This window comes from Falco rusticolus, chromosome 9 (genome assembly GCF_015220075.1).
Source record: "Falco rusticolus isolate bFalRus1 chromosome 9, bFalRus1.pri, whole genome shotgun sequence".
NCBI classification, from domain to species: Eukaryota; Metazoa; Chordata; class Aves; order Falconiformes; family Falconidae; genus Falco; species Falco rusticolus.
The window spans coordinates 41,281,390-41,306,677 of NC_051195.1; the positions used below are offsets into that span (position 1 = coordinate 41,281,390).

The 25,288-nt window shown below is 48.9% G+C and overlaps 1 protein-coding gene across 2 annotated transcripts in view; it reads right to left on the bottom strand.

The window, feature by feature from the left end:
* The window catches only part of COL27A1 (collagen type XXVII alpha 1 chain), a 159,511-nt gene that overhangs the window by 75,121 nt on the left and 59,102 nt on the right, over positions 1–25,288 (bottom strand). For both annotated transcript variants that reach the window (XM_037400496.1, XM_037400497.1), the window contains 7 exons: positions 19,217–19,270; positions 14,735–14,779; positions 11,076–11,129; positions 10,656–10,700; positions 2,818–2,871; positions 2,049–2,102; positions 1,841–1,894 (listed from right to left, as the gene is read on the bottom strand). In XM_037400496.1, coding sequence (XP_037256393.1) covers positions 1,841–1,894; positions 2,049–2,102; positions 2,818–2,871; positions 10,656–10,700; positions 11,076–11,129; positions 14,735–14,779; positions 19,217–19,270 — 360 coding nt within the window. The remainder of the gene's footprint in view (positions 1–1,840; positions 1,895–2,048; positions 2,103–2,817; positions 2,872–10,655; positions 10,701–11,075; positions 11,130–14,734; positions 14,780–19,216; positions 19,271–25,288) is intronic.

Below are 25,288 nucleotides of genomic sequence, written 5' to 3' on the forward strand. Positions count from 1 at the left end.
CCCTTTAGGTCCATCTTCTTGCAAGAGTTATTGCTGTGAGGGCCTCCCTGTCATCACACAGCTAAAAACAGCAATTTGGGTTTTAATTAATCTTTATGAGTCAGCGCATAATCTTACTGGCTCCAAGAAGCGAACTGCACTGCACGCCTCAGCGACGAAGGGGAGCGGGTGAGGAATTAGGAAAGGTGCTGACATGCTCGTTAGCTGCTGCCTTCAGCCAGGCAGCGACTCCTTTCCACCCACCAGCCCTTCGCTGAGGAAACAAAGGAGTCTGTGCTCACTTCCAACAGCAACAAAGAGGAACGATTGCTAAGTGGCAGCACTCGACCAAGAGCCCTTCCAGAGCCAGCAAAATACCAGAGCACTGATGAAGGGAAAACAGACCATCAGTTGTGCTGGAAGTGGCTCTCAAGCATCTTACAGATGTTGTCTGGTTGGATACGAAGGAGAGAAATGGCAACGCGCTGGGGGATGATGACCCTGCATTTAATGTATCACTGTGACAATTTTTTTGGTAAGGGCAGTAAGTCTTTTTCTACTTCAAATGGTATTTTGTGGGGGAAAAACTGAAAAAAAAACCCTCCATGATGTCTATGATAAGATGTGGAAGGAAAAGCCAGGAAACCATGAGATGTAGGATGGGTCATGAGCTCATCTTGATCCTCCTTACCTTGTCACCACTCATGTACGTCATACCCTAGCAAGGAAGAGAAGCCCTAGCCTGAATAGAGGGTGGGTGGAAAGTGAGATGCAAGATTCAAGAAATGAATGTGCTGCCCCCACAAAAGCTGCTGAAGAACAAAAAGGGCCAGAGAACACCACAGTGAGTAGAAACACCAGTGTTGACAGAGATAGCCGGTGGCTGGAACACCGTCTGGGACTCTATTCCAGTGCATCACCAGCTTCTCTCACATCTTTTGGAAGCTTTGTTTGCTTTCCCGGGCTTGAGATCTTCCCTCCACAAAATGATAGGATGCTCTGCTTTGCAGTGAGTGTCTGCCAAGGTGTTAAAAAAGAAAAAAAGGAAAGATGGGGGGAGGTGATAGGTTGTGACATGCTGTTTGCCAGGTTAAAGACAATCTTTGGGGACCGACCTTTCTGAACAACAGCAGAACATGCTGTTACATATAGGATTTGCACGGGAAGATTGGAAAAAAAAAGGCTTGGAAAAGTAGCTGGAGATCAGGAAATCTGAGCACAGGTGGTCAGAAGGTACAAGATGGACAGCTTGCCCTGTCTCCCAGTTTGAACAAAAGTGGACCTCAATTCATTAATTAACAGTAAATCCCACAGCACAGCAAAGCTCTTTCTGTCTCGGCATTTCTGGAGGCCTGGTGGGACCTAGTCCTAAAACAATCCATCTGCCTGTCATTAGCAAAGGCTCTGACCCCAGAACACACCGCTTTGGGGCTGGTAGATGTATCAGAGCTCAGGTGTCATGGTGAGCAGCAGCGGTGGCAGCTGTCCCCTCCCTCTGTCAGGCTGGGTGCCCACATGGGAGGCGGTGTTTGGCTCTTGCTTTCCATGTGAATTCACAACAGCTATATACATGTGCTTCCTAATCAAAACCCTGTGTGGGGCTGCCTGTGCAGAGCTCGGGAGCTAAAAGCCTCCAGTGGGAAAGGAGATTGGCATCTCTAACAGCCTCTCAAATGGCACACGGGTGCTGCTCAGCCAGCTGATTCTCAGTGGGGTGGCAAGCTGCAGACATCCAGTAACTACTGCTGCAGAGGCAAAACAAGATGGGAGAGAGGTGGTATCACGTGGGTTTGTGGAAGAAAGGATACTGCAGAAGTTACCAAGGAAAGGAAAGATGTGAGAAGGAAGGGGTGGGACATACCTCAGGGCCAGGTGGTCCTGGAAACCCAACTGGACCTTTGTCACCGACTTTTCCCTGCAGAAATCGGAAGAACATGGAGAAAAGTGAGCTGGCTCCTGGCTACTGCTTTCCTGATCAGAACAGCACACCCCTGCCAAGCTGCCCTCCCAGCTGGGCGCTGAACCTTTAGAAAGGGAGATTAGGAAGCAGAGGATGCTTGGTTACTTACCAGGGGGCCTGCTTTCCCTCGTGCCCCAGGGACCCCAGGCAAACCCTGGCTGCCCTGAGAGAGACACATTTTTTTCAGAAAACACAATGAAGCATCAAAACATACCAATTGCGCAGGCTCCAGCTCCTCCGCAGCAGAGCAAGGAGCACCTTCTAAAGGCTGAGATCAGCCCGCCAGGGAGCTGGGACTAACGGCACCAACATCAGGGAGGTGTTTCTGCTAAAGCTGGGGCTGAATTTAGCCCCGAAGAACACAGGGGCTGCTGCAGTCAGTTACGGCTCAGCGCCATGTCGGCCCCAGTGCAGTGCTCAGTACTGTGGTAGTCTGCTGAGGTCAGTATCATATTGTAGTCACAGGGGAGAAGTAATTTGCTTGGAAGTTATGCACGGCGTTCAGTGCTTTACTGGGTCAGGGTTTAAGTTGCTGCACTGAGCAGAGAAAATCTCTGAGTCTGCAGCAGCTGGACCACCCACGTTCACACCCATCCCCATCAAGCCCACCCCATCACTTCCAATTTCTGCATGAAGATGTGGCCCCTTTTATAGAAAGCCCCCAGCAGAACTGCTTTTATTAGGAGTAACCACAAAATCTACATCTTTAGAAAGATACAGCCGACCCCAGATGAGAGCTACCCGAGCAGGGGAACCTGAGAGCAGGTTGCAGCTAGTTCCAGCTCCTTGTGGTTTAAGATGAGCTGAGAAAGCTGGTGGCCACACATACTACTACATAAGGGGGGGGGGGCGGAACTGTAGGAAAGAAAAACAATTACCTTGTCTCCTTGGAAGCCGATATCTCCTGGAACACCTGCTCCTCCCTGATCACCCTGGATACACATCACCAGAGAGTTAAAATAGGCAACAGCATTGGCCAAAATGCCCAGGCAGATGCTAGACGGTGCGTTGTACAGCAAAAGTCTCATTGCTACCCCCATTCAAACCTGAACTGCTGGCAAACCGTAGATCATATTAACTGTAACAACAATCCCGAACGAAAAATGTATTTGCCAACACTGATTCTAAAGTGAGAAATGAAACTGCAGGAGAGACAAAAATGTGAATTCCCAAGCATTGTGTTTCTATAGAAGCTGCAAGAAGAGAGACCATGTTCTTCTGGCTAACAGCAACCGTGAAGGTGGTGAAGCGTCAAATATCAGCTGAACAGAAGAGCTAGTTTAGGTTTCAATGAACAGACCTTTTCCTCTCATAAGGCTCTATAGAAAAGAAAAAAATACTCGGGGTTTTATGTGAACATATCCTAGTGCTGGCATCAAAGATCAATCCTCTTCCATAAGAAAACAAGAGTACTTCTAGTAATGCTTTAGTACCAGCTTGCTGCCAATATCTAGGCTGATTCCCTGGGAGGGGTGGGCTGGTGTTCACTGGGACGGGGATCCCATCTTTGAGCACACCACCACTGACAGTTATTTCCCAACGGACCTATCTTTCCTTCTCCTCTTCGGACCGTGGTAGCCGATTCTGACTCCCCGAGTAGGAAATAAGGATCCCTGAAGGTTTTCTGAGGAGCGGTGGGCTACCTTCCACTGCCTCTTAGCCTGGCTGTTAGCAGGCTGTTGGACCAGATGACCCCCTGATGGCCCTTCCACCCTCATTTATTTAGCAATTTACTTAAAGAATGAGTCAATGAGGGGGTAGAGAAAGGGAAATTCTACTTGGGAAGTCAAAGGAGGAATGACTGTAAAAACTTGGTACAATGACAAGACTCAACAGAAATAACTGTTAGAGGAACTCTGTCCCATGCGAAGCACACGCCTCCAAACTTGGCCTCCTAGGAAGGGAACAAGCCATACAAGAGCAGAGAGCTATATGTTTAAACACAGTCCACATGGAAGACATACGGATTCCTGCAACAGAGCCAAAGGCTGCACGGAGCTGACAGAGGAAGCCTGCTTCTACCCCAGCAAAAGCCACCCACTGGTTATCAGAGAGCTGAAATAATTCTGGCTACTTCAGTGACATGCAGGGGATAATGAAATTGTGGATGGTTAAGGCTTGAGTTGGGAAAGACTTTTTGGAGACAACTATTTCAGAAGAAAAATAATTAAGAACTATGCAGATTCAATGATGGAAACATTTAATGGATTCATGCTAAATTTCCTTAAATGTTTTGGTAAATGTTCCCGGAACATTTCACTGAACCATCTTCAAAACAAGTCTTTTATATAGCAAAATTGAAATGTTGCTCTTAAAAACATTGAATTAATTTTACTCACTTGGTTTTTAACCTAAAATATTTTAATTTTAGTCAAATAACCAACATTTTGCTTCAAACTATTTTCCATCTTTTTTTTTTTTTTTTTGGCAATGCAAACAAATGGAACCAATCAGCTATTTACACAGCTTCGGTTCGGATGAACCCCAAGTATTAGATAGAACAGAGATTGCAAAACAACTACTGTATGACCAGCTCGTTTCCAGCCACTGCCACACTTCTCTCATCTTCTCTGAATTTTCTACTTATTTTGTCTAGTCCACAGCTTAAAATGCTGAAATCTATTCTAATTCTGGCTCCTGCCAGAAGACAGCAGGAAAACAGTTTTTTTTGAAAGCGAGAGGTTTGCTCTGAAAACTCCTTGTCTTTATCACCTATGTTGAGGGTTAAAAAAAAAGATTATTTTTTTTAAGCAGTTTTCTACCCTGACAGTACAAGTGGACACTGAAATACTGTTTTGAAAGAAATACTTGGACATTAAGAAATGACTACTATAAGATTTTCCTGAGCATAGCAAAAGGCAGGAACAAACCTTTATCACTAACCTTTAAGCAAAGCGGGATAGCAACGGCATGACAGAGAAAAGTTTTCAAACAACTCTGAGAAACGGGCATTAGAGAGGGTAAGAAGGAAAGACAAAACACATCTCTCAGCTGTAGCTGGGCTCCACGCTAGATGGTCACATGCTATTGCAATAGCACAGCAAAATGTCACGGCATGAATGATCCATCTGCAATGGCCATTAATATCTTAAACCAGAACTGAGGACTAGGGCATCCCCTCTGACCCGCCTTGAGCACAGTAAATCTCAGGCTGTGAGCCTTTAATGTGAAGGAAAAAACAAGGAGGAAAGAGGTCCAGCGCGTTTATTATTATTAAAAAAACCCAGCGCTGAGATGATGAAAAGGGGCTGCAAGGACTTTGCTCGTGGGGAGGAGGAGGAATGCACAATCTGAAATTACAAACAGGCTCTGCCCATGGGATATTGCCTATGTTTCATGTTTCACCTATAAAAAGAAATGCAGTTTCAGAGACCCTGAGGCCCTTCTTAACGGCACACGGCACCACGGGGCTGCGAGGGAAGTGACGGATTTGCAAGAGGTGTGTTTGCTGTCCATAGGATGCAGGGGGGTCACTGTGCAAAAGCCTCATTTTGCTCTCAATTGGAAATCTCTTTTCCCGAGACTTTCTGCTTAGCAATACAAGGGGGGCCAACACAGCAAAACTACTGAGCCGTGTCCTTCACTAGTTACAGATGTTCGGATTCATAAAACTCCTTTATGTGAACAAGTAGCTAGGATTTCCTCCCCTTCCTCCACCTTTCCTCTGCACTCATCACATCATGTAGCCTTCTCAAGACCACTCTTTATTTCAGGGTTATCCAGTAATTCCACTTCTCATTGTAAGAGCAGATGGAACACTCTCTGCCACCTATCTTTGCCTCCATGAAAACATATAAAGGGAAATAAAAGGATGATTCATTTTGTGGGAAAAGTGAAGCTGTGAAAAACATCATTAAATTCTGCGGTACCAAGTTTTGATGGGTCATGCTGAAGGGATTGGCTAGCATCGGCGTGCTCTGTACTTGCTGCTCTAGCTGCTAGCTACAAAGATGTGATTTCTGCAGGAGAAGTGGGACATTGCCCCTTATTCTAGTTCATGCCTGGGCTCCACCATATGATGCGTGCATTTGGGATTAACAAGCTGCGCTGTGTGGAATAGTGAGCAATGCAACATAGGAAACAAAGTCCAAAAAGCAGTGAGAAACACCCTCTCGTGGAAGAGGAAAACCCTCTCAGTGTTGAGGTAGGTTTCTCCTCCTGCCACGGCAAAGGGGAATGGTAGCAGCGTTTCTGAAACATGCAGCGTTGCCGTGAGGACCTTCTCCCGGCTTGACCGAGGTGGCAGCCTCAGTCACCACGTGCCTGCCGCCCAGCCCCCAGTCATCATGCCTAGGCTTCGCCAGCATTTGGCCTGACCGCTGCTGAGAGAGGGGGGTGTTCCTCAGCTACAAAAAGACAAACCTGTACAAGGCCACATGCTTGGATGTGACCAGGAGAGGTGGATTTCACAGGGAACTGCAGACATCTAACCAAATATTCATCAGCGCACCCTCAGACAGGCACCGTGAGTGGCACCCTGGAGTGGCGGGGCGGCCAGGCGTGGGCTGTGCTCCAGGCACCCTGTGCACCGGCACCTACGGCAGCTCCCGCAGCCCTGCGGGGTCCCAGGGGAGCAGCGCTGGGCTCAGCATGGGCAGCAACATGCAGGCATGCAGAAGAGGCCAAGTTCTGCAGAACTACAGCGTGAGGAAAAAGCCCATCCCCTGCCAGGGAGGAGGCGGGGGACTCTGGAAATCCCTGTTCCCCCTCAGACCTGAGCTGGTCCGTGAGTGGCAGCAGATGGAAGGTGTGAGGCCCCCAAGGCTGCTCTCATCTGCTGCGTTAGTGAATTACTAATTACAAAAGGTTACTGATTACTGTCAGCACGGAGCAGTGAGGTTTGCTGCTCTCCGCCCCTGCTGACCCAGCATTTCAGATGCTGCCAAGTGCCTAGGGCTTCTCTTTTTTCTTTTCTCCCCCCACCTCCCCTGCCCCCCAAACATGAAGTTTAACTCTATGTTTAACAGCTTTCTGAAAGCCACAGTGGAGAAGCGGGGAGAGCCAGTACATTTATGTGTCCCCCCCCCAGCCTTGTAATGGGAGAGAACAGCACTACTGCAATAATCCCTCACATTCCTTTGGGAAAAGCCTCGATTTCTAAATGGGCTTATCAGAAACTGCTTTCCAGAGAATCTTCGTACAAGATTTAGCTTTCTGTAGGCTGGGACTCTCTGGTGTAAGGGGTTGATTTGCTGCCAGAATTGGCACGTTTAGTAAGGCTGACAGCTACTGTTGGCTGAGCCTGGGCATCGTGTCTGCTCGTTAGTACCTGGATTCATTCATCTCATGCATTCACCACGCTTAGCATATGGCTCGGGTCTTTCAGAGGCATTTGAGGCACCCACTTACAGTCTCAGGAAAGATGCTTGCACAGTTGGCTAATGGCAATTCAAGCCCTGCGAAAAATCATGCGTCTTCAAGGGTGTAAACAGGGCTCCTGGACTCTAGCACTGCTTTCTGCTGAACGGGCTGCGCATCGGCTCTGCACGGGACGCTGCCAGCCCTTCCTCCTCCTGCAGCACTCCTGCTGAATGCACCGCAGGAAAGCAGCACCAGCTTGGAACTCTGAAATAATTTGCTCTTTGAAGGAAACTCAGGGGCCTTATATGCTCATAGAGTGGTACAGTGGGATGGACACAGATGTGCAGGGAGAAGGTTTCTGCAGGCTGGCTGGACTGTCACCCCCAACTATTTAGCTAAGTTCAGCCTTGTACTTGCATCTTCAACATCCAGCAGAGAGGGGAACTCTGTTACTTGGGAGGTGACCAAGCCATGAATAAGGATCTCTGCAGAGGCAGTTTGCATACAACCGCGGTCTGGAATTGTTTCAAAAATGGCAAGAGGCAAACTTTCAAACTGACAGACAGAGAGTAAATACAAGATTCAGGGCAGCTGCTTATGTTTCCTCTGGTCATAGCAGTAAGGCAATTTTGTTTGAAGAAGAGGATGGAGGGTTATAATGAAGTCAAAATCTAATGGAGAGGAAAAGAATAGTAGGCAACCAGACAAAGCCTTCAAATAAGATGCCACAGCCTGAAAATAGAAATAGCAGCAGAAACTAACAGTGACAGGACTGGAGAGAGAGTACAGAAGGAAGCCTCCAGCACAAGTCAATCCCTCTGCTTTAGGCAGGGTCCTCCCTGTGACCCAAGCCCAGCCAGGCACTAAGTGAACACAGAGATCCTGGCTCTTCTTTCCTGTATGTGGGATTTCCTTAAGTCAGAGATTTCTAAGATCAGCTTCAATTGAAAAGCATGTGGCCAAAACCAAGAGGGGCAAAGAAAGATTTATGATGTGGTTTCTTAATAAAGGCTGCAATAGGAAACATTTTCATTGAAACAAGGTAAATGGCAAGACAAAAGATGGTCCTGGCAAGAAGAGGGTCCAAGAGGCCAGGGGTACTCCCCACCTCCAGCCACCTCCTCCTCGCTCACTTCTGCAACTCAGGAGCACTCAGATGACATGAAGGGCATAAATGTCCTTTCCTTTTACCGCACATGCATTTAGACCACAAGCTCTTTTAAGGCCGAGTTTTTCCCTTGCTACAAACTGAGCAAAAGCAGCAAGACCAGATATCACTTAATTTCCTCATGGTACCAGAACGTAAATTAAAACACAAATGTAAACAAGCTGCAAGAAGGGATGAGCATTTTTCTCATGATGCTCCAGTTGGAGTGAGAGAAAATAAAAAGGCTTAAAGGTGCCCTTCACTAAAGAAATGTGGCAGCGAGTAAATGAACACAACAGCCTTTTGATCAGTTGGAGAAGGGATGTATTATAAGCAGGGCCGACGAGCTGAACAGCAAGACCAACAAGTCAGAAAACCAAATAACTGATAAAACCACAATGCTATTTCAGGCCAAATTCTCTCCCAAATGTAAGGAGAGCTGATGAACTTTGTCTATACTCATGCAAAGAAGTGTAGCAAACTGGGATGCTTTGGCTAGAAACTGCAATGCCAGAGCTGCGTGCCTTCACCCGAGCGGCTGGGACTTGTGGCCAGCAGCGCCTGGGTAGGTCTGATATCCTCCTGCCTTCCATCTCCCAGCCTTCTGGCTGCTGGGCTCCGGAAAGGATACACGCAAGCTGTTTGGAAGCTCTCTCTGACTCTGAAATCATCATCAGTCTGATCTGAGTGTCTGATAGCACACAGGATATTTGAACTAAAGTCAACTGATAGGGACAGAGAAGGCTTGAGTAGGAGGGACGGTTTGTCAGTCTTGGATTAGGGGAGGGCTGCAATGAAAGCCAGGAAGGAAATCTGCCTTGTCCAGGGAAAATGCCGTAGGAGAGGTAGCTGGGGAGGGAGAGGGAAGGTTTCCTGCACCTCAGGAGAGAAGCTGCAAGACTGAGCATGGAATTATTGGGGGAGGATGGATAATTCTGCACTTGGGAGTATTTTAAGGATAACTCTAGGAAGAGCTGCAAACCATTTGGTTAATATGAAAGCAGTGGCTGGAGAAACGCTGAGGATGAACAGAGCAGTATGTGTGAAGTGATGGAGACTGTAATGTCCAGGAAGGTTTATTTTGCTAAACAATGATTTAAATATTGGCAATTTTTAAGATATTCAACCACTTACTCCAGGGAGCAGACAGAAGAGCCTACGGGCTCTAGGAACAGGTGTTGAGTCAAGAAACCAGCTACAATGTCTTAAGCTTGTCCTAAAGAAAAGGTCCTTCTCTTGCCCTGTCCTTCCTCTCTGCCAAAGTGAAAAGGTGGTACGGGGGGGGGGGGGGGAAGGGAAACTGCAGACACAGGAGCCCTGGCAAGGTGCTGCTACAGTATCAGGAGAGTGGAATCAACTGGCTTGAACACTGCTTCCCCCATGTGCAGTTCTGGGCTGCTAAATCATTCTTTAAAAGCACACATCTAACAAAAGATTAAAACATCAGACAGGAGGAGGAAAATACACTTAATGGTCATTTTCCATTGCCCTCCTGAGCAACCAGAGCCAACAATAAATGACTGCACCTCCCACTCTTTTAGACTAAATAAACCCTAGAGTCGAGTATCTGTAGGATGATGGTCCTCATGACAGTAAGACATTTACACACACAGCTTCATGCTGATTTAGCTCAAGCTGCATGTCTTTGTGCCAGCAGCACTAAATCATCGCAATCAATGCCCTTCTCCTTTTTTCTTTTTCTAAAGTAATTTGTATCAGTTTGGCACAAGGCAATTTCCTCTCAGCAAGAAGCTGAACCGAGGTGAGCCTCTGAACAGGAGCAGAGGTACCTAACATGGAACAGCTTTTCCTGGGCATCCAGCTGGTTTGCTTGATCCATGAGCTGTGCTGCTTTGTCACATCATGTGTTTCCCCCAGATGCATTAATGCAAACTCACTGTCAGTGCTGTCATGTCCTCATCCTTGTCCTCCCCTCCCCATCCCATCATGTAACCAATATAAAACCATAAAAGACCAGTGAAACACCAGATAACTTTACAGTTACTGTCATCATCAGTGGGGGACAGAAGCTCCAAAGAGGATCTGAGCATAACTGGTCTATACTAGAACTCCATGAAAAGGGGGATGAGGCAGATATCGTAAAGGAAAGAAAAATCAAAACTGGAGTGCCAAGAAAGAGGGAGGGTGGGGGCAAAGAGACAGCCAGAGTGGAACCAGTACCATGGTGCTGAATAAGAAAGAGAAGCTAGAAAGGGGATTTCACATGCAAAATTAAAACACAGTGCAATAAGGGAGTATTCCGATCACCTTATCACCTTTCAGTCCATGTTCTCCAGGGTTTCCCATCAGCCCCTGAAACAAAAGAAAGTTCAGAGTGAGACTGAGCCACCGTGAAGACTTGCTCAGGTCTATGGCATCGATGTCCCTGATGGAGCTGGTGGCTCAGAGCCAGACTGCTCCCAAAGCGTGCTCCATCACACCTTATTTCAACACCCTTCATGGCCTGGAGGTTTGCAGGGAAAATGCCCCTGGGATTCTCCATTCACTTAGACCTACTGCAGACCACCAGTGGGATGTTGTGTTCGCCAGTCCTGTGCCTGGGTCAATGGGCAAGCACTGCTGCTACCCATCCTTTCTCTCGGGACAGTTATCATTACCCGAAGGAAGGACAGAAAAATCTTCAGCCCTGCCATGAAGGGACAAGAGCTGACACAGCTCATCACTCACCTTTAAGCCTTTTGGTCCTGGATAGCCTATCGGTCCAACAGAGCCCATGTCACCCTAGTAAGAGAAAGAAAATTACTGACGTCATTAGGTGCAAACCCAACAGACAGCTGTATGTGGTGTGAAATTCCATTCTCCTATCTGGTCTCTTGGTATCCCTGAGGAATTGCACCACTGACAGCAGCAGAAGCAGCATCCTGGCACAAGTTGAGAGACTTCTAATGTGTAGACAACCTCTAAGCAAAAGCAGCACAGGGCTTTTTGCCTTGCAGGCATGTGAGGGAGGAAGGGCAGCTCCTATTCACACCCTGCTCTTGCCACAGAGAGATCCCAAAGTGCCCCACCAGTAACCACTGGAGATGTGAGCTGTCCCCGGGATCGGCTCACCCAGCGCCCTGCGCTGCTGCTCCTGTGCCTGAGCACGGCCGCCGGGCAGAGAGTGCCCGGTGCCTGGAGAACGTGAGCATCCCGCTCCTGCCCACAGGCAATACGGGTGTCGGGCAGCATGGTCAGACTCCAAAACCAGGAGCCTGAGTTCCTGGATCCACTTAAAAAATTAGATAAGGAATTTAGGCTGGTAAATTAATGGCAAAATAGTGGAAAATTAATTAAGAAACCACCTTGAAGTCTGCCACTGTGGTAGGATCCAAGAATTTTTTCTCATGTTCTTCCTAACTTTTGAATCAATTAATTTACATCTTCCACTACTTGAAAAATTAAAATTTTTGGCTGGACAATCCTGGAGTTTGTTTACTCTTGGTGAAGTTATCTGTGTTATCAGAAAGAAACTACTGCAGTATTCCCAAGTTCTCTGGAGGGAGTCTGAGGGTGTGTTAAAAAGAGGACAGACCCAAACAGCAAAAAAAGCAATAGCCAAGAAACGCGGGTCACTGCCAAGCTCTGATGTCTAAAAGCGATATGGGGAGGAGGTAAGGGCAGAGGTGTCTCATCAGCGTGGCCCCTGTTCCACAGGGAGAAGTCAGCATGGCATCGTGCCCCAGGGCTTGTACAGGGACCTGCAGCACCGGTGGACACAGGAGCTCACGGCGGCTGCCGGGACCTGCCTGCACAGGCACAAAAGCAGCCTTCAGTGGCTGGCATGGGCACGCTCTGACTGCCTTCTGCCCGTGAGGAGAGCAGTGACGGAGTGCACCAGCCTCGCCTGCCACCTGTGAACAAACAGGGAGGGCTCAGCTGAAGGAGCGCTCCTCTGGTCAGCACTGCTGGGCCCGCAGCCACGCTGGGCTCTGGCCGCCTGAACAGACGCCCTTTTCATACCTCCCAGAATAAAGGCTTCTTGTAGAAACACGTTTACTTAAAGCTTTGCCCACACAGTTAATTAGGAGAGCAAGAGGCTTTAGTTACATCTAATTCTGCTCTTCAGCCTCTCTTAAACAGTAAACGCAAACACCTGCAGTGTGCGAGGCAGCAGCTGGGAACGCGGCTGGTGCCCTGGGGACCGCTGGAGTGGGGAGGGAAGGAAGCGAGTGAAGGAGGGCCAGCCCGCAGCAGGCGCCCGGCCGCCTTCTCCGTGCCCCGCAGCGCGAGCCCGGTGCTGCGCATCCCGGGGAAGGAGCCTGGTGCTGCCCTACGGAGAGAATGGAGGATGGATGCGCTCCCTTCTCCTCAGGATGGGAGAGGTCACTCTCAGATCAGTCCCCCTAGAGATGCTTCAGCATCCTGAATTCAGGAGTAGCATATTACCCTGGGACAAATGATCTGACTCAGTCTGACCTGAATCACAGATTGACATTTTTATCAGCTCTGGGTGGTACCAGCAGCCCAACAGGGGAAGACAGCAGCTGATTGCTACTGCTGCAGCAAGTGATTCCTGAAAAAACAGCTGCAAGGGAACGACTTTCTGCCTTAGAAATAAAGCTAGGAAGAGGCTCACAACAGGCATGATTATTTCTTCCCATGGATGGGCAGAGAGAAATAATATTCAAAGTTTAAGACAGACCAGGCTTAGCAGCAAAATAAGAACTGCTGGTTTTGCCCTTTTCCAGCAAAAGCATTACAACCTGGGATGTCAGTAAGAGACCAACACAAAAGGTCAAGACAGAAAAGGTAACAGATTCCAGGTATCTGGTGATGGAGCTGAATCCTGGTCTAGGACATGCAATGCTAGATCTTGGGGCCAGTCAGGGAAAAACCAAACCAGTTTAGTTGTACCTCACAAAGAATTTGGTGTCATTTGGGTAGCTGGAGCCAATGTGGAGCAAAAACATCGCGATCACAAAGACAGGTTAGAAACCACACGCTGCCTCTCCTCATTTCAGATCAGCTCCAGGCTAAACCTGTCCCTCCTGGCCCTGTGATCTGCCCCAAGCACATCACAGCATGGCACTGGCTGGGCCAGCGAGGACAGCAGGACAAGCAGCCTCCTGGCTCCATCATCTCTGGAAGGATCTTAATCACATTTACAGTGTTTGACCTTTCACTTTCTAACAAGTATCTGTGAGATAACAACAACCAGGTTAAGATAAATCTTTCCAAACACTAGGAGAAATGTGATGCAATTCGGACAATACCTCCAGTCGTGTCCTTTTAAACAGCAACCTTCCCCTTACAGCTCTTTGCCGAGAGCACATCCTTTCTGCTGCTGCAGCTGAAGAAGCTGCTTTCAGCTCTGCTAACAAGGGGAAACGCAGACCTAATCCTGGCTCCGCGAAAAACTTTCTGAAGCCTTAATCCACCTGTGCCCCAGCTTCCCACCCGCAAGACAGGCATACTTGTTCCACCATATTCTCTGCTTTTCCTTCATGGACTCTAAGATTTCTGGGTTTATTTGTGATTGATTTCTGGATTTCTTTGTTCTATGTTTGTGCAACGTCTAGGGCAATTGGGGTTTCCATGTCGGCTGATGGAAATCCTGCAATTTAAGCTATGGAAAGGCAAAAGGAGAAGGTTTTTAACCATTCATTGCAAGTCAGGTTTTCATGGATCATCACAGCCGAGGAGGAATACTTTTGAAAGAATACTGTCATACTAACAGAGCCTACCACTTCTTGTGAGTGGAAGGAAATAACCTGAAACAAGTACTGAGACCTAAAAATAAACCATAATATGTTCAGCTGGGCATTCACTAACCCCCAGCACAGCTGCCAGAGGATGAGTTGCCACCCATCTTTACAGCCATTTATCTTCTGCTGGGGAAGCGTGCAACGAAGGGTGGAATTTGGCTGTGTACATAATTACCTGGATTAGTGATGGGATGATGAGAGTGCACATAAAATTCCTGTATACCCAGAGGACAGACGGTTCCTACCCATGGCCTCTCCAGTGAGCAGGAACTGTATGTTCCTGAGATTACTGCTTACAGGGACTCGCCTTTTAAAAGACAACAGTCCCTGGTGTGGAATGAATATTGCGCCTTTGAAGAAATACCCTGGTAAATGTTATCAAAAGGGTATGTTATCTAGGAATAAGGGCACTAACAGCAAACCTTTAATCTGTTTCCTTCTGCTTAGCAAGGGTTTGCCCTCCTCCACCTCCCAGTCCACCAGGCAGCCTCCTTTCCCCCCAGACGTCACTCCCCCCCATGCAAACAGCCACCCTGTTCGCTGCCCTGCCACGGGAAGAAGAAAATCTATGCGTAGTTATGCCGGCTGGAAGGGTTAAAGCCCCGAGAAGCCAGATCTCCATTTGTTTTTTGTACTTACAATGAGTCCAAGGACTCCAGGAGGACCTGGGGCTCCCAATTCTCCCTAAAAGGAAAGACAAACCGACATGGTCAGGACAGTTTGTAGACAAACAGAGGCTGAAAGGCAGCTCAGTGTTTCAGGAGCTCGAGGGAAGGGAAACTATCATCCCTCCCCCTTCCGTCCCCCCTCCAGCCCCTTCCCCAGCCAAAGCGATGGAGAGCTTCCACCTCAGCGAGCCTGCTCGCAGCACATCCCCAGACACAGGGCTGCTTGTTGGTCTGCAGCTCCTCGCAGGGCTGAGCTCCCCTCCCCGCAGCGGGCTGGATAAAAGCCGCATTTCACCGTGCAGGCAGGGCAGCGGGTGGGAGCCTGCCCCAGGTGGGGGGAAGGTGTAGGCAGGGAGAGGGACCAGCGTGGGGAGCGGGCATGGGGCAGCAAAGCCAAGGTGGGAAGGAGAGGGAAGCTGCTTAGCCATGGGAAAGGTGAGGTTTTTGGGGAACGGTTAAGGAACAATAAAACTCATAAGAAAAGGAGTACTTGGATGGAAATTAAACTGGATAACTTGGGGAGAGGGTATGCCAGCTTCTGGTGCTGGCTGATGGGCCCTGGAGCGTGTTTGGCACATGGGATGCTCTGAGGCTGCTCCTCCTGTATCTAACAGCTGGTTTGGGGTGAGGAACTGGCAACATCCTCGGCACTTTGCTTCAACCATCTGGGCTCCCGCCCAGACCATCGACTTGCCATTTCTTTCCTTTTCAGAAAAAGCCTCTAGACATCAGGCTGCAGCTGGTCTGTGGGGAGGTGGCTCAGTACCCCTGTCCCTGGAGCAGGGAGCAATCTGCAGGGAACCCAGCGCCTGCTTGGAGGACAAGTTGCTTTTAATCACACTGCAGAGAGCAGGAGATGGACTGCAGGGATTTCACCTCGGGTTCTGTGCTCATTTGCCATCTCTTACAGACTGCTCTCAAGCAGGGCATTTTGGAAAGCACCAGCTCCTCTTAGAGGCTTTTCAAGAGCCCCTCGGAGCTCACCATTCTGAGGGACAGACTGCTACCTGTGCTTCTGGGGCTGGTTTGAACCGTCAGCCTCACCACAAACTCCCTCTGTGCCAGCTTCCCGAAGACACACAGGTGCCAGGAGTGCTGGCAGGTGCCTGATGGCGTTTCCAGGTGAAGTGCAGCAGAGAAGCTGTGCCAGACCCACAAGTCACCTGTCTAGGTCCCTAAGTACTTTAGCAAACATGTGATGCTTAGCCTGTCCCTGTGTCTCCCTCGGTGGAGGGATGCTTGTCAGGGCACAGACCTGCTCTCGCACACCTCCGTCTCCAGCAGGGCCTCTCAGAACAAGTGCACTGGAAATACTAAACTTCCCGTTGACTCAGGCAACCCTACCCCTGCTCTGGATCACACTGGCTACTTTCTTTGACAGACCAGCTCAGTTTATGGTGCACATCTGGTGGAGTCCCCTTCGGTGCAATAAAGCTCCCCTTTTATGGAAAGATTTGCCTGGTGAAAGAATGAAAAAGAAGGGGACGCAGCGTGACTAAACGTGCTCAGCCTCCTTGGGTAAAGGGTTACGTGTGTTTATTTTATGGGAAGTGGAGTAAAGGACTATTGGGCAAGCACACACAAAAAGCGTTTCATAATCTCAACCAGTTTAAAATTGCTTTTTTATGGCTGGTTCCTTTCCTGCATACTTGGGACATCTGTGGAGCAATTGTTCCTCATGGGTGGGATTTCTGCATCCTCTGAGCTACTGTAATAAGGTCGGCTTCAAGCTTTTAGTCAAGGCCTGGCATTACTGTGCTCAGCAAGAAGAGGAAACGTCCCCGGGAATGCTGAGCACTGGAGCTGCACGGTGGCCTGGGTTTCCCAGTAAGTCCTGCAGGCTCTGAGGGTGGCTGGGATGCAGACTGGGTGGACGGTCAGCTCTTGGTCCCACCAGACGTAGGAGGGACTGCCTAGATTTCCAAGTTATGTCATGTGGGTATTCCTCAAGAGAAAGGGTAGATGTGGAAATGCATGGCCTCACGCCTAGCACAAGAGGATTTCCTCTTGGAAGAGGACGGGGGGACTCCCCTGGGAGATGTGGACAGGATCAGTTGTTAATTCGAGCCATTCCCTGGCCTGGGAAGTGGAAGACTTACAGGTGCTCTTCCCTGGCTACCAGTAACGACAGGCTGGTCCCTGACCTGCAAGGGAAACCGGGCTCTGTTCTTCTTTTTTCAGTGTGTGAACCGGGCACTGGGACAAGAGACAAGGAGATGAATCAACGGTCCTTTCCCATGTCTAATTCCTATGATTAAGAGACTAATTGGAGTGGCTAAAGTGCTCCGGGAACGGGGGATCAGGAATGTGATGGCTCAACAGTTCTTAGCAAGTTAGTAGGAGGGAAAAACATCCCTGTGGCTGGAAGTCTTTGCTCTGTCTGGACGCGACGGAAAGCAGATCAGAGGCTGCTGGCTGCAGCCATCCCCAGGCAGCGGCAGAGGCAGCGGCAGTGGCAGTAAGCGCGCAGCGGATCAGAAGAGGACGGGGCAGCCCAGGACCCGTGGCAGCCCGCCCGCCTGCCATTTATCTGCACAGTCTACCTAGCAAACTCGGCATATTTGTGTGTTTCACAAACAGACTTTCTGGCATTTTTCTGCGTCTGTGACTCCACTTGTGACCCTGTGAACCTCCCTTTAAGTCAGCCGAAACAGTCTGTTTTCATTCTACAATCTCCAAGGCACATTAATATTTAAAAGCCGTTGATAAGATGAAAGAAGAGCAATCCTTCTGGATGAATTAACGGAAGGGACATTTGCTTCTCTCCGATGTTCTGGGAACTGGCATTCAGCTAACATTGAGCGCATCTTCTGAATGGGGCTTAGACAACTTGCGAATTTAAAAGAAAACAAAACAAGTTATTTGGATAAAAAAAGTCCTTCTGACCTCCAGGATTCCTTCTCTTCCTGGTGGGCTGGCTGGAAATAGCAATACAATCTAGAAAGTCTTCTGCTTTGAGACTAGTGATTCCACTCTGACCCACGACTTAAGTTGACTGAAGGATGGGAAACGTCCTACAGAAGTATTCCTTGGGAATCTAATTCTTTCAGTTCACTGCATGTGTGACTCTTGTGCTGAATTCCCACAAAGGCTGGAGTGTAGCTGAGCTTGGCACGGTGATTACAGTTGCTTATGAAAATAACTTTTAGGCTGCATATATGACAAATGGGAACTTGGAAGACACATGCGGAGTGGATTACTTTAAACAAATGATTCCATCAAACACCCAGAGCAGCACTGTGATTACGTGTGAATAACCAAGACAGCAGGAATTTCAAAGATTGGTCAGTACTGCTCACGTGCTAATTGAGGGAGAACCAACAAAGTAATTCAGAAAACAATTTAGAATAATTAATACATCTGAGAACTTTTGCAATCCACAAGGGCATGTTTTGTGAGTAGTGGAAAACACAGCACACACCCAACTGTTTGGCACAAAGTGCTACAAGGACAGAGCAAAATAAACTTATCAGCATCCAGCTGCTTAAATGGTCTCTGTGACCATCCTCATCGAATTCCCAGGAGACACATCTCCCACTCTTAGAAAGCCAGCAGGGGTCAGGTGAAGATCGGAGAGAGGCCACGAGGAGAGCCTGGAGCCTTCTCCCCGCGCAGTCGGGGCGCTGGGGCACAGGGCAGGGCAGCAGAAGCCTGGGCTATGGTGCCTGTCTCCCAGCGCTCCCGGGCACTGCAGCAGGGAATGTGGCATTTTCTGCACCAGTATTAACAACCACTTTGGATGAGGCAAGGTACCAAGCTTGGTACTTCAGCAGCTTACTCCTACAGACTCGCGAGATGCAAACCAAGCAGTACCAGCCTGCAACACAAAATGGAATGTGGCAAAAAGGACAGGAACACGCCTCCTTCTCTGTGTACCTCAGACCTCTACGCACCTGCCTGCATGGCCTGCTCCTCTGAGGGTTCACGTGCATCGTGTGCACTCGAGTAGCCATCTGTGGTGCCTCACGATGACATGTCCCTCTGCCTGTGGGCCCATGTCTCCCTGCTACGTTCATACAAAGCTTCACCCAGAGCACACCAGTCAACAAGGTGATCCCTGCAGCTGTCACAGGCTTTGCACCAGGCCCTGTGGCACGGACAACACGCTCCCACCACTGCCTGCTCCTCAGGAGCAACAGCCCTACCTCTTCTCTCCTGATCTGTCTTCCAGTCATACCCTCAGGATGAGAAAGTATCTATCCAGACCAAGGTGCAAGAAAGGCAACAGGTGGAGACAGAAAGCAAATGGCAACATGATGACCTTGAAGTTACAGGGTGCTGAACTGAATGTAAGAATTTGCAGCATGCTTGAGCCGGGCAGGGATGTGCGTTTGTTTTTCAGGAGGGACAAAACCCAAACTTAAAAGCTTCTTCCCACACTAACTAGCGTGATGCAGTACAGTGTGCTGTGTGTTGCAATAGAAAGGAAGAAAGGAAAAAGCTACCAACTTACCGGGTTCCCATCGATGCCTGGAGGTCCTCGTTCCCCAAAATCACCAGGAAAACCCTGAGGAGAGGAGGCAAACACAAGTATTAGTTATTGACGCACCCTGGTGTAATGACAGTCAGCTTAAGAACTGCTCCCCCTGCGCTCAGTGCAGCACTGTGGTAGAAGCGGGTCACAAGGAAGTGTGAGCCGACCAGCCTGCCTGTCCTCATCCAAACCACCCTTGTTCCACCAGCACATGTGCTCAGCGAGAAGCTCTGCAAGGCCAAAAGCTCTGATTCACTCACTGCTCTCTCCTGGGGCCAATGAAGGGTAACCAGAAGTACCGTTTACAAGGCTCAGCCGCGAGCTGCACATTAACTAACAGGAGCCTGGAGAGGAAGAATCAGTGAGGACACAGGAAGGATTTCCCTTGGCCACACTATGAGAAGTGCACAATGTTGAGGCTGCTGGATTGAGTTGTTCCCACCTTGTCTTGCAGGCTATGTCCAGCCCTCGATCAGCCATGCCTTTTCTAAGCACCCTTGTCAGCCCTGGGCACGCTCCACACGGCAGGCAAGGCTTTTGCAGCATCGTTTTAGGAAGACAACAGGAGTATGCACAGAAGAGAGAAGGGGTGGAAATCAGCGCTGCTGTCCTCTTTTTGTTTCACCCAAGTACTCCAGTATGTCCAACAAGGAATATGCAGCCCTGAAGATTACGCTGTGTAGTTTACACATGAAATGACAATTGCACATTTGGAAGATCAAACTCTGTATTGGAAGATACGGTGCTTTCTAGCCTCTTTCAGGAAGAAATATCCTACTGATAGGATGCTTCCTTAAAAGCCAATACTTCCTTAAAAGTCAGTCCCCAATCCCTTGATGTTCTGACAGAATTCATAAACCTCACTGCAATGACTATCCTCAAAAATGGATTGTCAATCTGAATTATTTCATCCTGTCTACTAACACAATCACTTTAACAGTACTCCCTTCTCATAGGATAGCTGAATAGCATAATGCCTGTTGGAGCCCATGCAGATGCTTAATGGAGCTGATCAAAGATGCCTAGTGAATTCACTCCAATGCATTCACAACCTTCCAGCTTGCCAGAGGAACAAACGGTTCCAAGCTCATTACGGTCCACACCCCAGAGCTGTGAAAGACCATGTTTACTACATGAAAAAGTCACCACAAAAGACTTCTTCATCATCTCATTATATCCGATACAAATTTGGAAGACTTCAAACAATTATAGAAAAGGGAGTGGAGGTACTGAGCCAGAGCCAGAACATGGTGGTGCAACACGTTCTCTCTCTTACTTGTAGACGGGGCCTGCGCTCCCCCGAGCCCCCCCAGCTCCCTTCTGCAAACAAACCATCGTGCAGCTCGCTCTTCCCTGTCCTCTTGTGCTCAGCCTCCCTCAGGACGCTCAGCAGCGGGGTACACAACCTCCGGTGTTAGCAAACCCTCCCAGTCACTGCAGCGGCATTTTCAAGGAGGAAGCAGTCGAGTTTAAGATGGATTGGCCTCAATTTTCCCCTGAGCTTGAACTTCGTTCAGCAAATGACTGGCAGGGAGCAGGCTGCCAGGAGCGATCAGGGACCAGCTCAAACAGCAGCAGCTTCAGGGCTGACTCTGAACTTCAGCTGCAGCAGAGGGTGCTTGGGGGAGGCTGTGACACTGAGGTAAGAGCGCTGTGACTCTCCCCTGCCTTTCCCTGCATACCCCTTCAGATGGAGTGAGATAAAACACGACACAGCATCCACCTCCTTCGACTCCGAGTCAAAAGGGGACTCGTTCCCTGCTGGAGGAGCTCCCCATGGACACAGCGGACGCAGAGCCTAACCCCAGGCTCTGACTCCTGGACTCGGTTAATTTGGCCAGGGTTAAAATCCTGCTTTGTTCCCCACACTGTTCTGGCTGTGGCCATCAGGATGGAAAGCTAAGGGATATATTTGCATGTAAAAGGCTTCCTAGCCAGAGCGTCTACCTTGTGCTTCAGTTCAGAGCAGGAACTTGTGAAGCAAAGCCCTAATCACCCCTGCTCCCTCTTCTGTTCGCGGTGGGGCAGTCTTGGGCAGCAGGCAATGCTGCTTAGGGGAGGCTACACCAGAAGATGTGCTCCAGAGACACACCAACAAGCTGCAACTGCTAGCGGGTGAGTTACTTCTGACTCAAACACAGTAAAAGTGATTTACACCCTTCTCTGGCTCCACCAGACCACGGGACACAAAGGACAACATGACCACCTTCTGGGCTAACTGAGCTTAAGAGACAGGGACGGAGCAGACGGGGAGAGGACAGCCCTTGCGAGCCAGAAGGATGCTCTCTCTTCCTGCCTGCTCCTCTGCATACTATATGAACACTGGGCACCTTGGAAAAGCAAACCTGAGGGAAGCAAAATGCAACAGCCAACAGAAACATGCTATCTAGAAACCCATCGGTGCTGGAAACTGAAATGATCACAACAGACAGAACAGGAAAAGCTATACTGGGAAGCTCTGCAGTCAAAGATGTCATCCAAGACCTGCCTTCACCTTTGAGGGTTTACAACTCCTGGTCAACACAACTAGGTAAAAAGATACTTGGTCAAATCTAAAGTGAGAGATGGGAGATCTGTTTAAGACAACCAAAATTTTGCCACCAACTTCAGAGCCAGCATTGCGCCTGTTTTGTACCCATCCCCTAGAGCAGTCAGTATGCACTTCTGAACGGACACAAGCTATCGCTTGCTTGCTTGGATTCAATATGTCTACTTTATAGGCACCACTGCAAATAGGAAAGTTGTCTGCCTTTTTCCAGCTGGGCACTACATCCCTCAAGCCTGTGCACATGCCAAGAAGCTGTGGTAAGCAACCACTGGAAACAGCCTTCTGCCATCTAGAGACAAAGACGTCAAATATAACAAGAAGGCAGGGGGGGCTACAATTTTCTTTAATGAAAAAAAGGGGAAAAGTAACTTTGCTACATGCTGAATCAATAAGATCAGAACAGCAATGTGTAGGAAAAACTCATTGCTCAGGGAAGAAAAAAAAAAAAAAAGACTGCCTTGGAATATTTTGCTGTTTACAGTCAAACAACTTGCCAAGGAAAATGTGAGTGTGCATAGACTGATACTGTACTTACGCTGCTGCAGATTTCAGCCCCAGCCTTCAGCATTCCCCCAGCTGCATCCTTCCTTTCTCCGAGGGCAGAGCTGGGTGCAGAGTGACCCATGGATAACCACTGAGCAGCCTGGCCCTGGGGCCGCTGAGGTGTCTTCTGTCAAGCTAAGGTCTTGCCAATGTGGGAAGGTTTTACTACTTTTAATAGTACAATTAAACTGATATTGCTGCAGCAGCATAATACCGTCTAGAGGAATGCTTCCTCCAGACTAAAAGTATTTTTTAAATTTGGTTTAAACCTCTTCCAACACAACACAAACAATGCACTCCTCTGCCAGAACAAAAGTGTCCGGATAAGTAGCTACTTAAATTCATGTTTCCCACTAATCTCTTTTTATGTCTCAGGGTCTAGTACTGACCTTGTTGCTTAAAGATAAAGATGTAGGAGATTTGAGGTGCTTGGTAATAGAGGTAACAAAAAAAAAATCTAGCTTTTAAACAGGCTTTCCAACAGTGTATCTCCAAGTATTTAGAAAAGCAGATTACCCCTGTCTGGAAGGCAGAGAGCTGAGCACCTGAGGTCACTTGGCCAGTGCTACCCAGTAAGCAGAAGATTCAGCGATGACACCCATTCACAGCACACCGTGACTGTCCCCACAGAGCCAGGGTTTCTGCCCATCCTCAGGATGGGATGGCAAAGGGTCAGAGCGGGAGGCAACAGAGGAAACCCAGAACAGTGTGGGCTGGCATCATTGCTGCAACAGCCAGGCCCACAACAACACTCGGCACTGAAGCCCCATCGTTGCCAACACCTGATTGTCCTTAACACGCCATCTGCTCCGCTGGCATGAGCACCCCTCCCAGCCTGGGCTCACAGATCTCTGGGGTGGTGGGTGGTCCCCTGGTAGATTTTGGCCCAAGCTGTAAAACAAACCCAGAGGAGACAAATGGAAAGAGTAGCTTCAATTCAGCTAACCCCAGGCATCCCAGCCCAATATTTGAGCTTGGCAACACATGTATTAAGTCTTTTGCATGTTAAATGGGACCAAAGCTAGTGACTGTGGCATTAAGGAGGATATTTCAGCATCCGTACAGTTTCCAAAGACCCAAACCAGGTTGTGAAAGCTATCCCAACACAGCCCTGTGCACAGCAGGAAACAATCAATCTTCTAAGCCCCCAGTGAAAGAGCAAGCACTTTCTTTCCATGGGGTAAGCAGTAGCAGTTTAAACCACAATAACAGTTCCAGCGACCATAGTGTCCTAATTTACTAGATCTCACATGTCTGTAAAAGCTATTTTTTCCAGTGACCCTCTCCTCCTGCTTGAGCCTAAAGGATAGAGATGTTCCCCCAAACCAAAACTAGCACTATTCAACCGAAACAAGCAGCTGAGGAATTACAAGTCAACCTTGTTATTCCATTTGTTTCGTTCCTGTAAGCAACACCACCTCTCCTGTCCTGTGAACTGCTCCAGCAGCCCGAGGAGCCCAAACTGAGGGAGAACACTCAGGGCAGGAAGCGCATTTTACGGTGCTGGCGGACAGGCAGGTCGCAACTGGCAGCCCATTACAGGAGACTTGCGAAAGAGATTGAAGAGCCCAGCACATTCAGTCTCCTGACCTTCCCAAAGTGAGTGCAGAGGGTTTTTTGGTACAGCAAATCCACCGTTTTTCAGGGTGCAGCTGTTTTTCCAGGACGACTGGTCCCTGGAAATTATGCTCAAGAATTGGGACAGCGAGGAAAAACACCCTAGTGAAAAATATCAAGCCACACACCCTGCCCGCTCTGTGGGAGGGAGAGGACATGCCAAGAAGGACCAGGACACGGAAGGGATGGCAAAGGGCAGCAAAGCTAGGAGAAGAATGCTCAGCTAACAAGCTCTGTTGGCCAAGAGCCAGCGGGGTGCTCCTCCACAGCGGCTGAAGTCAGGTTATGACAAAACTTTTGGCTCTATCTCACAGCTGGGAAACACAGAAAAGAGATAGGGAAAAAGGGTTGGGCTGAATGGATTTCACATTGTCTGAAGGAGAAGTTCAATGAAAGAAGTGAGATGAAGCTTGAAGAGGAGCTGGAGGAAAAGCATACAAGCAGATGCTTTGCACTAAGCAAGACCCAGGTGCTCCTGTGCCCTGCTGCTCCCACCCCAAGCAGAGCTTTGCAGTGGTTGCACAGTGTGTCCTCACTGCACTCAGTGAAGCCGAGGAACCACAATTAGCGAGGCAACAGAGACAGAGACGCAAACTGATTTGTCCCAGGTAACACTGAGATGTCTGAAGCTGAACTAGTAACTAAATCTCTGTCTTTGAGATCCTACAATAGTGCCTTAATTCCTTTTCACCCACGCTCCCTGCAAAGGGCATCCTTTCATGTGCCAGGAGACTCCTGCTGAGAACAACCAGACCCAGGCAGACACTGGAACCAGCTCCTCCTGCACCAGGGGATTACATCCCCCCCACCTCCCCTTCCTTTCTTGCTTTGCTTAAAACAAACCAAGCAGCCTGCCCTTCCTTGCTGTTGTCAGCTAAAAGGCTGCTCCTGGTCCGAGCAGACACCACTGCTCCTTGCCTCTTGTCCCAGGAAGCAGCTGTACTTGGGGAAGCAGAGACCGGCGAGATGCACTGTGTCCTTTGCTTCCCCGAGGCCTTTTCAGGTGTGCACATGTGGGTGGGTGTGTTGTATGTATACAGCATCTGATTCAGTTTAAAACACTTTCCCTGATGGAGTAAGGGAGGCAGTCTGGCAGCTGCTGCTCCGAGGAATCCTGGCGGATCTTCACGCCAACAGAATCCTTCTCCAAAAATAGGATTTTATTTTCCTGTTGGCTGAAGGTGAAGCTGCTCAATCCAACCAGCCCTCCTGTCTTGTCTGTGAAAGACTCTATTTGCCAGTTGGCTCTGGCCAGGTGTATCGCTGCCCAGGAGTCTCCCCAGGGACAGAGCTTGCAAGTCAAACAATTAAAAAAAAAAAACAAAACCAAAAAAAACCCCACC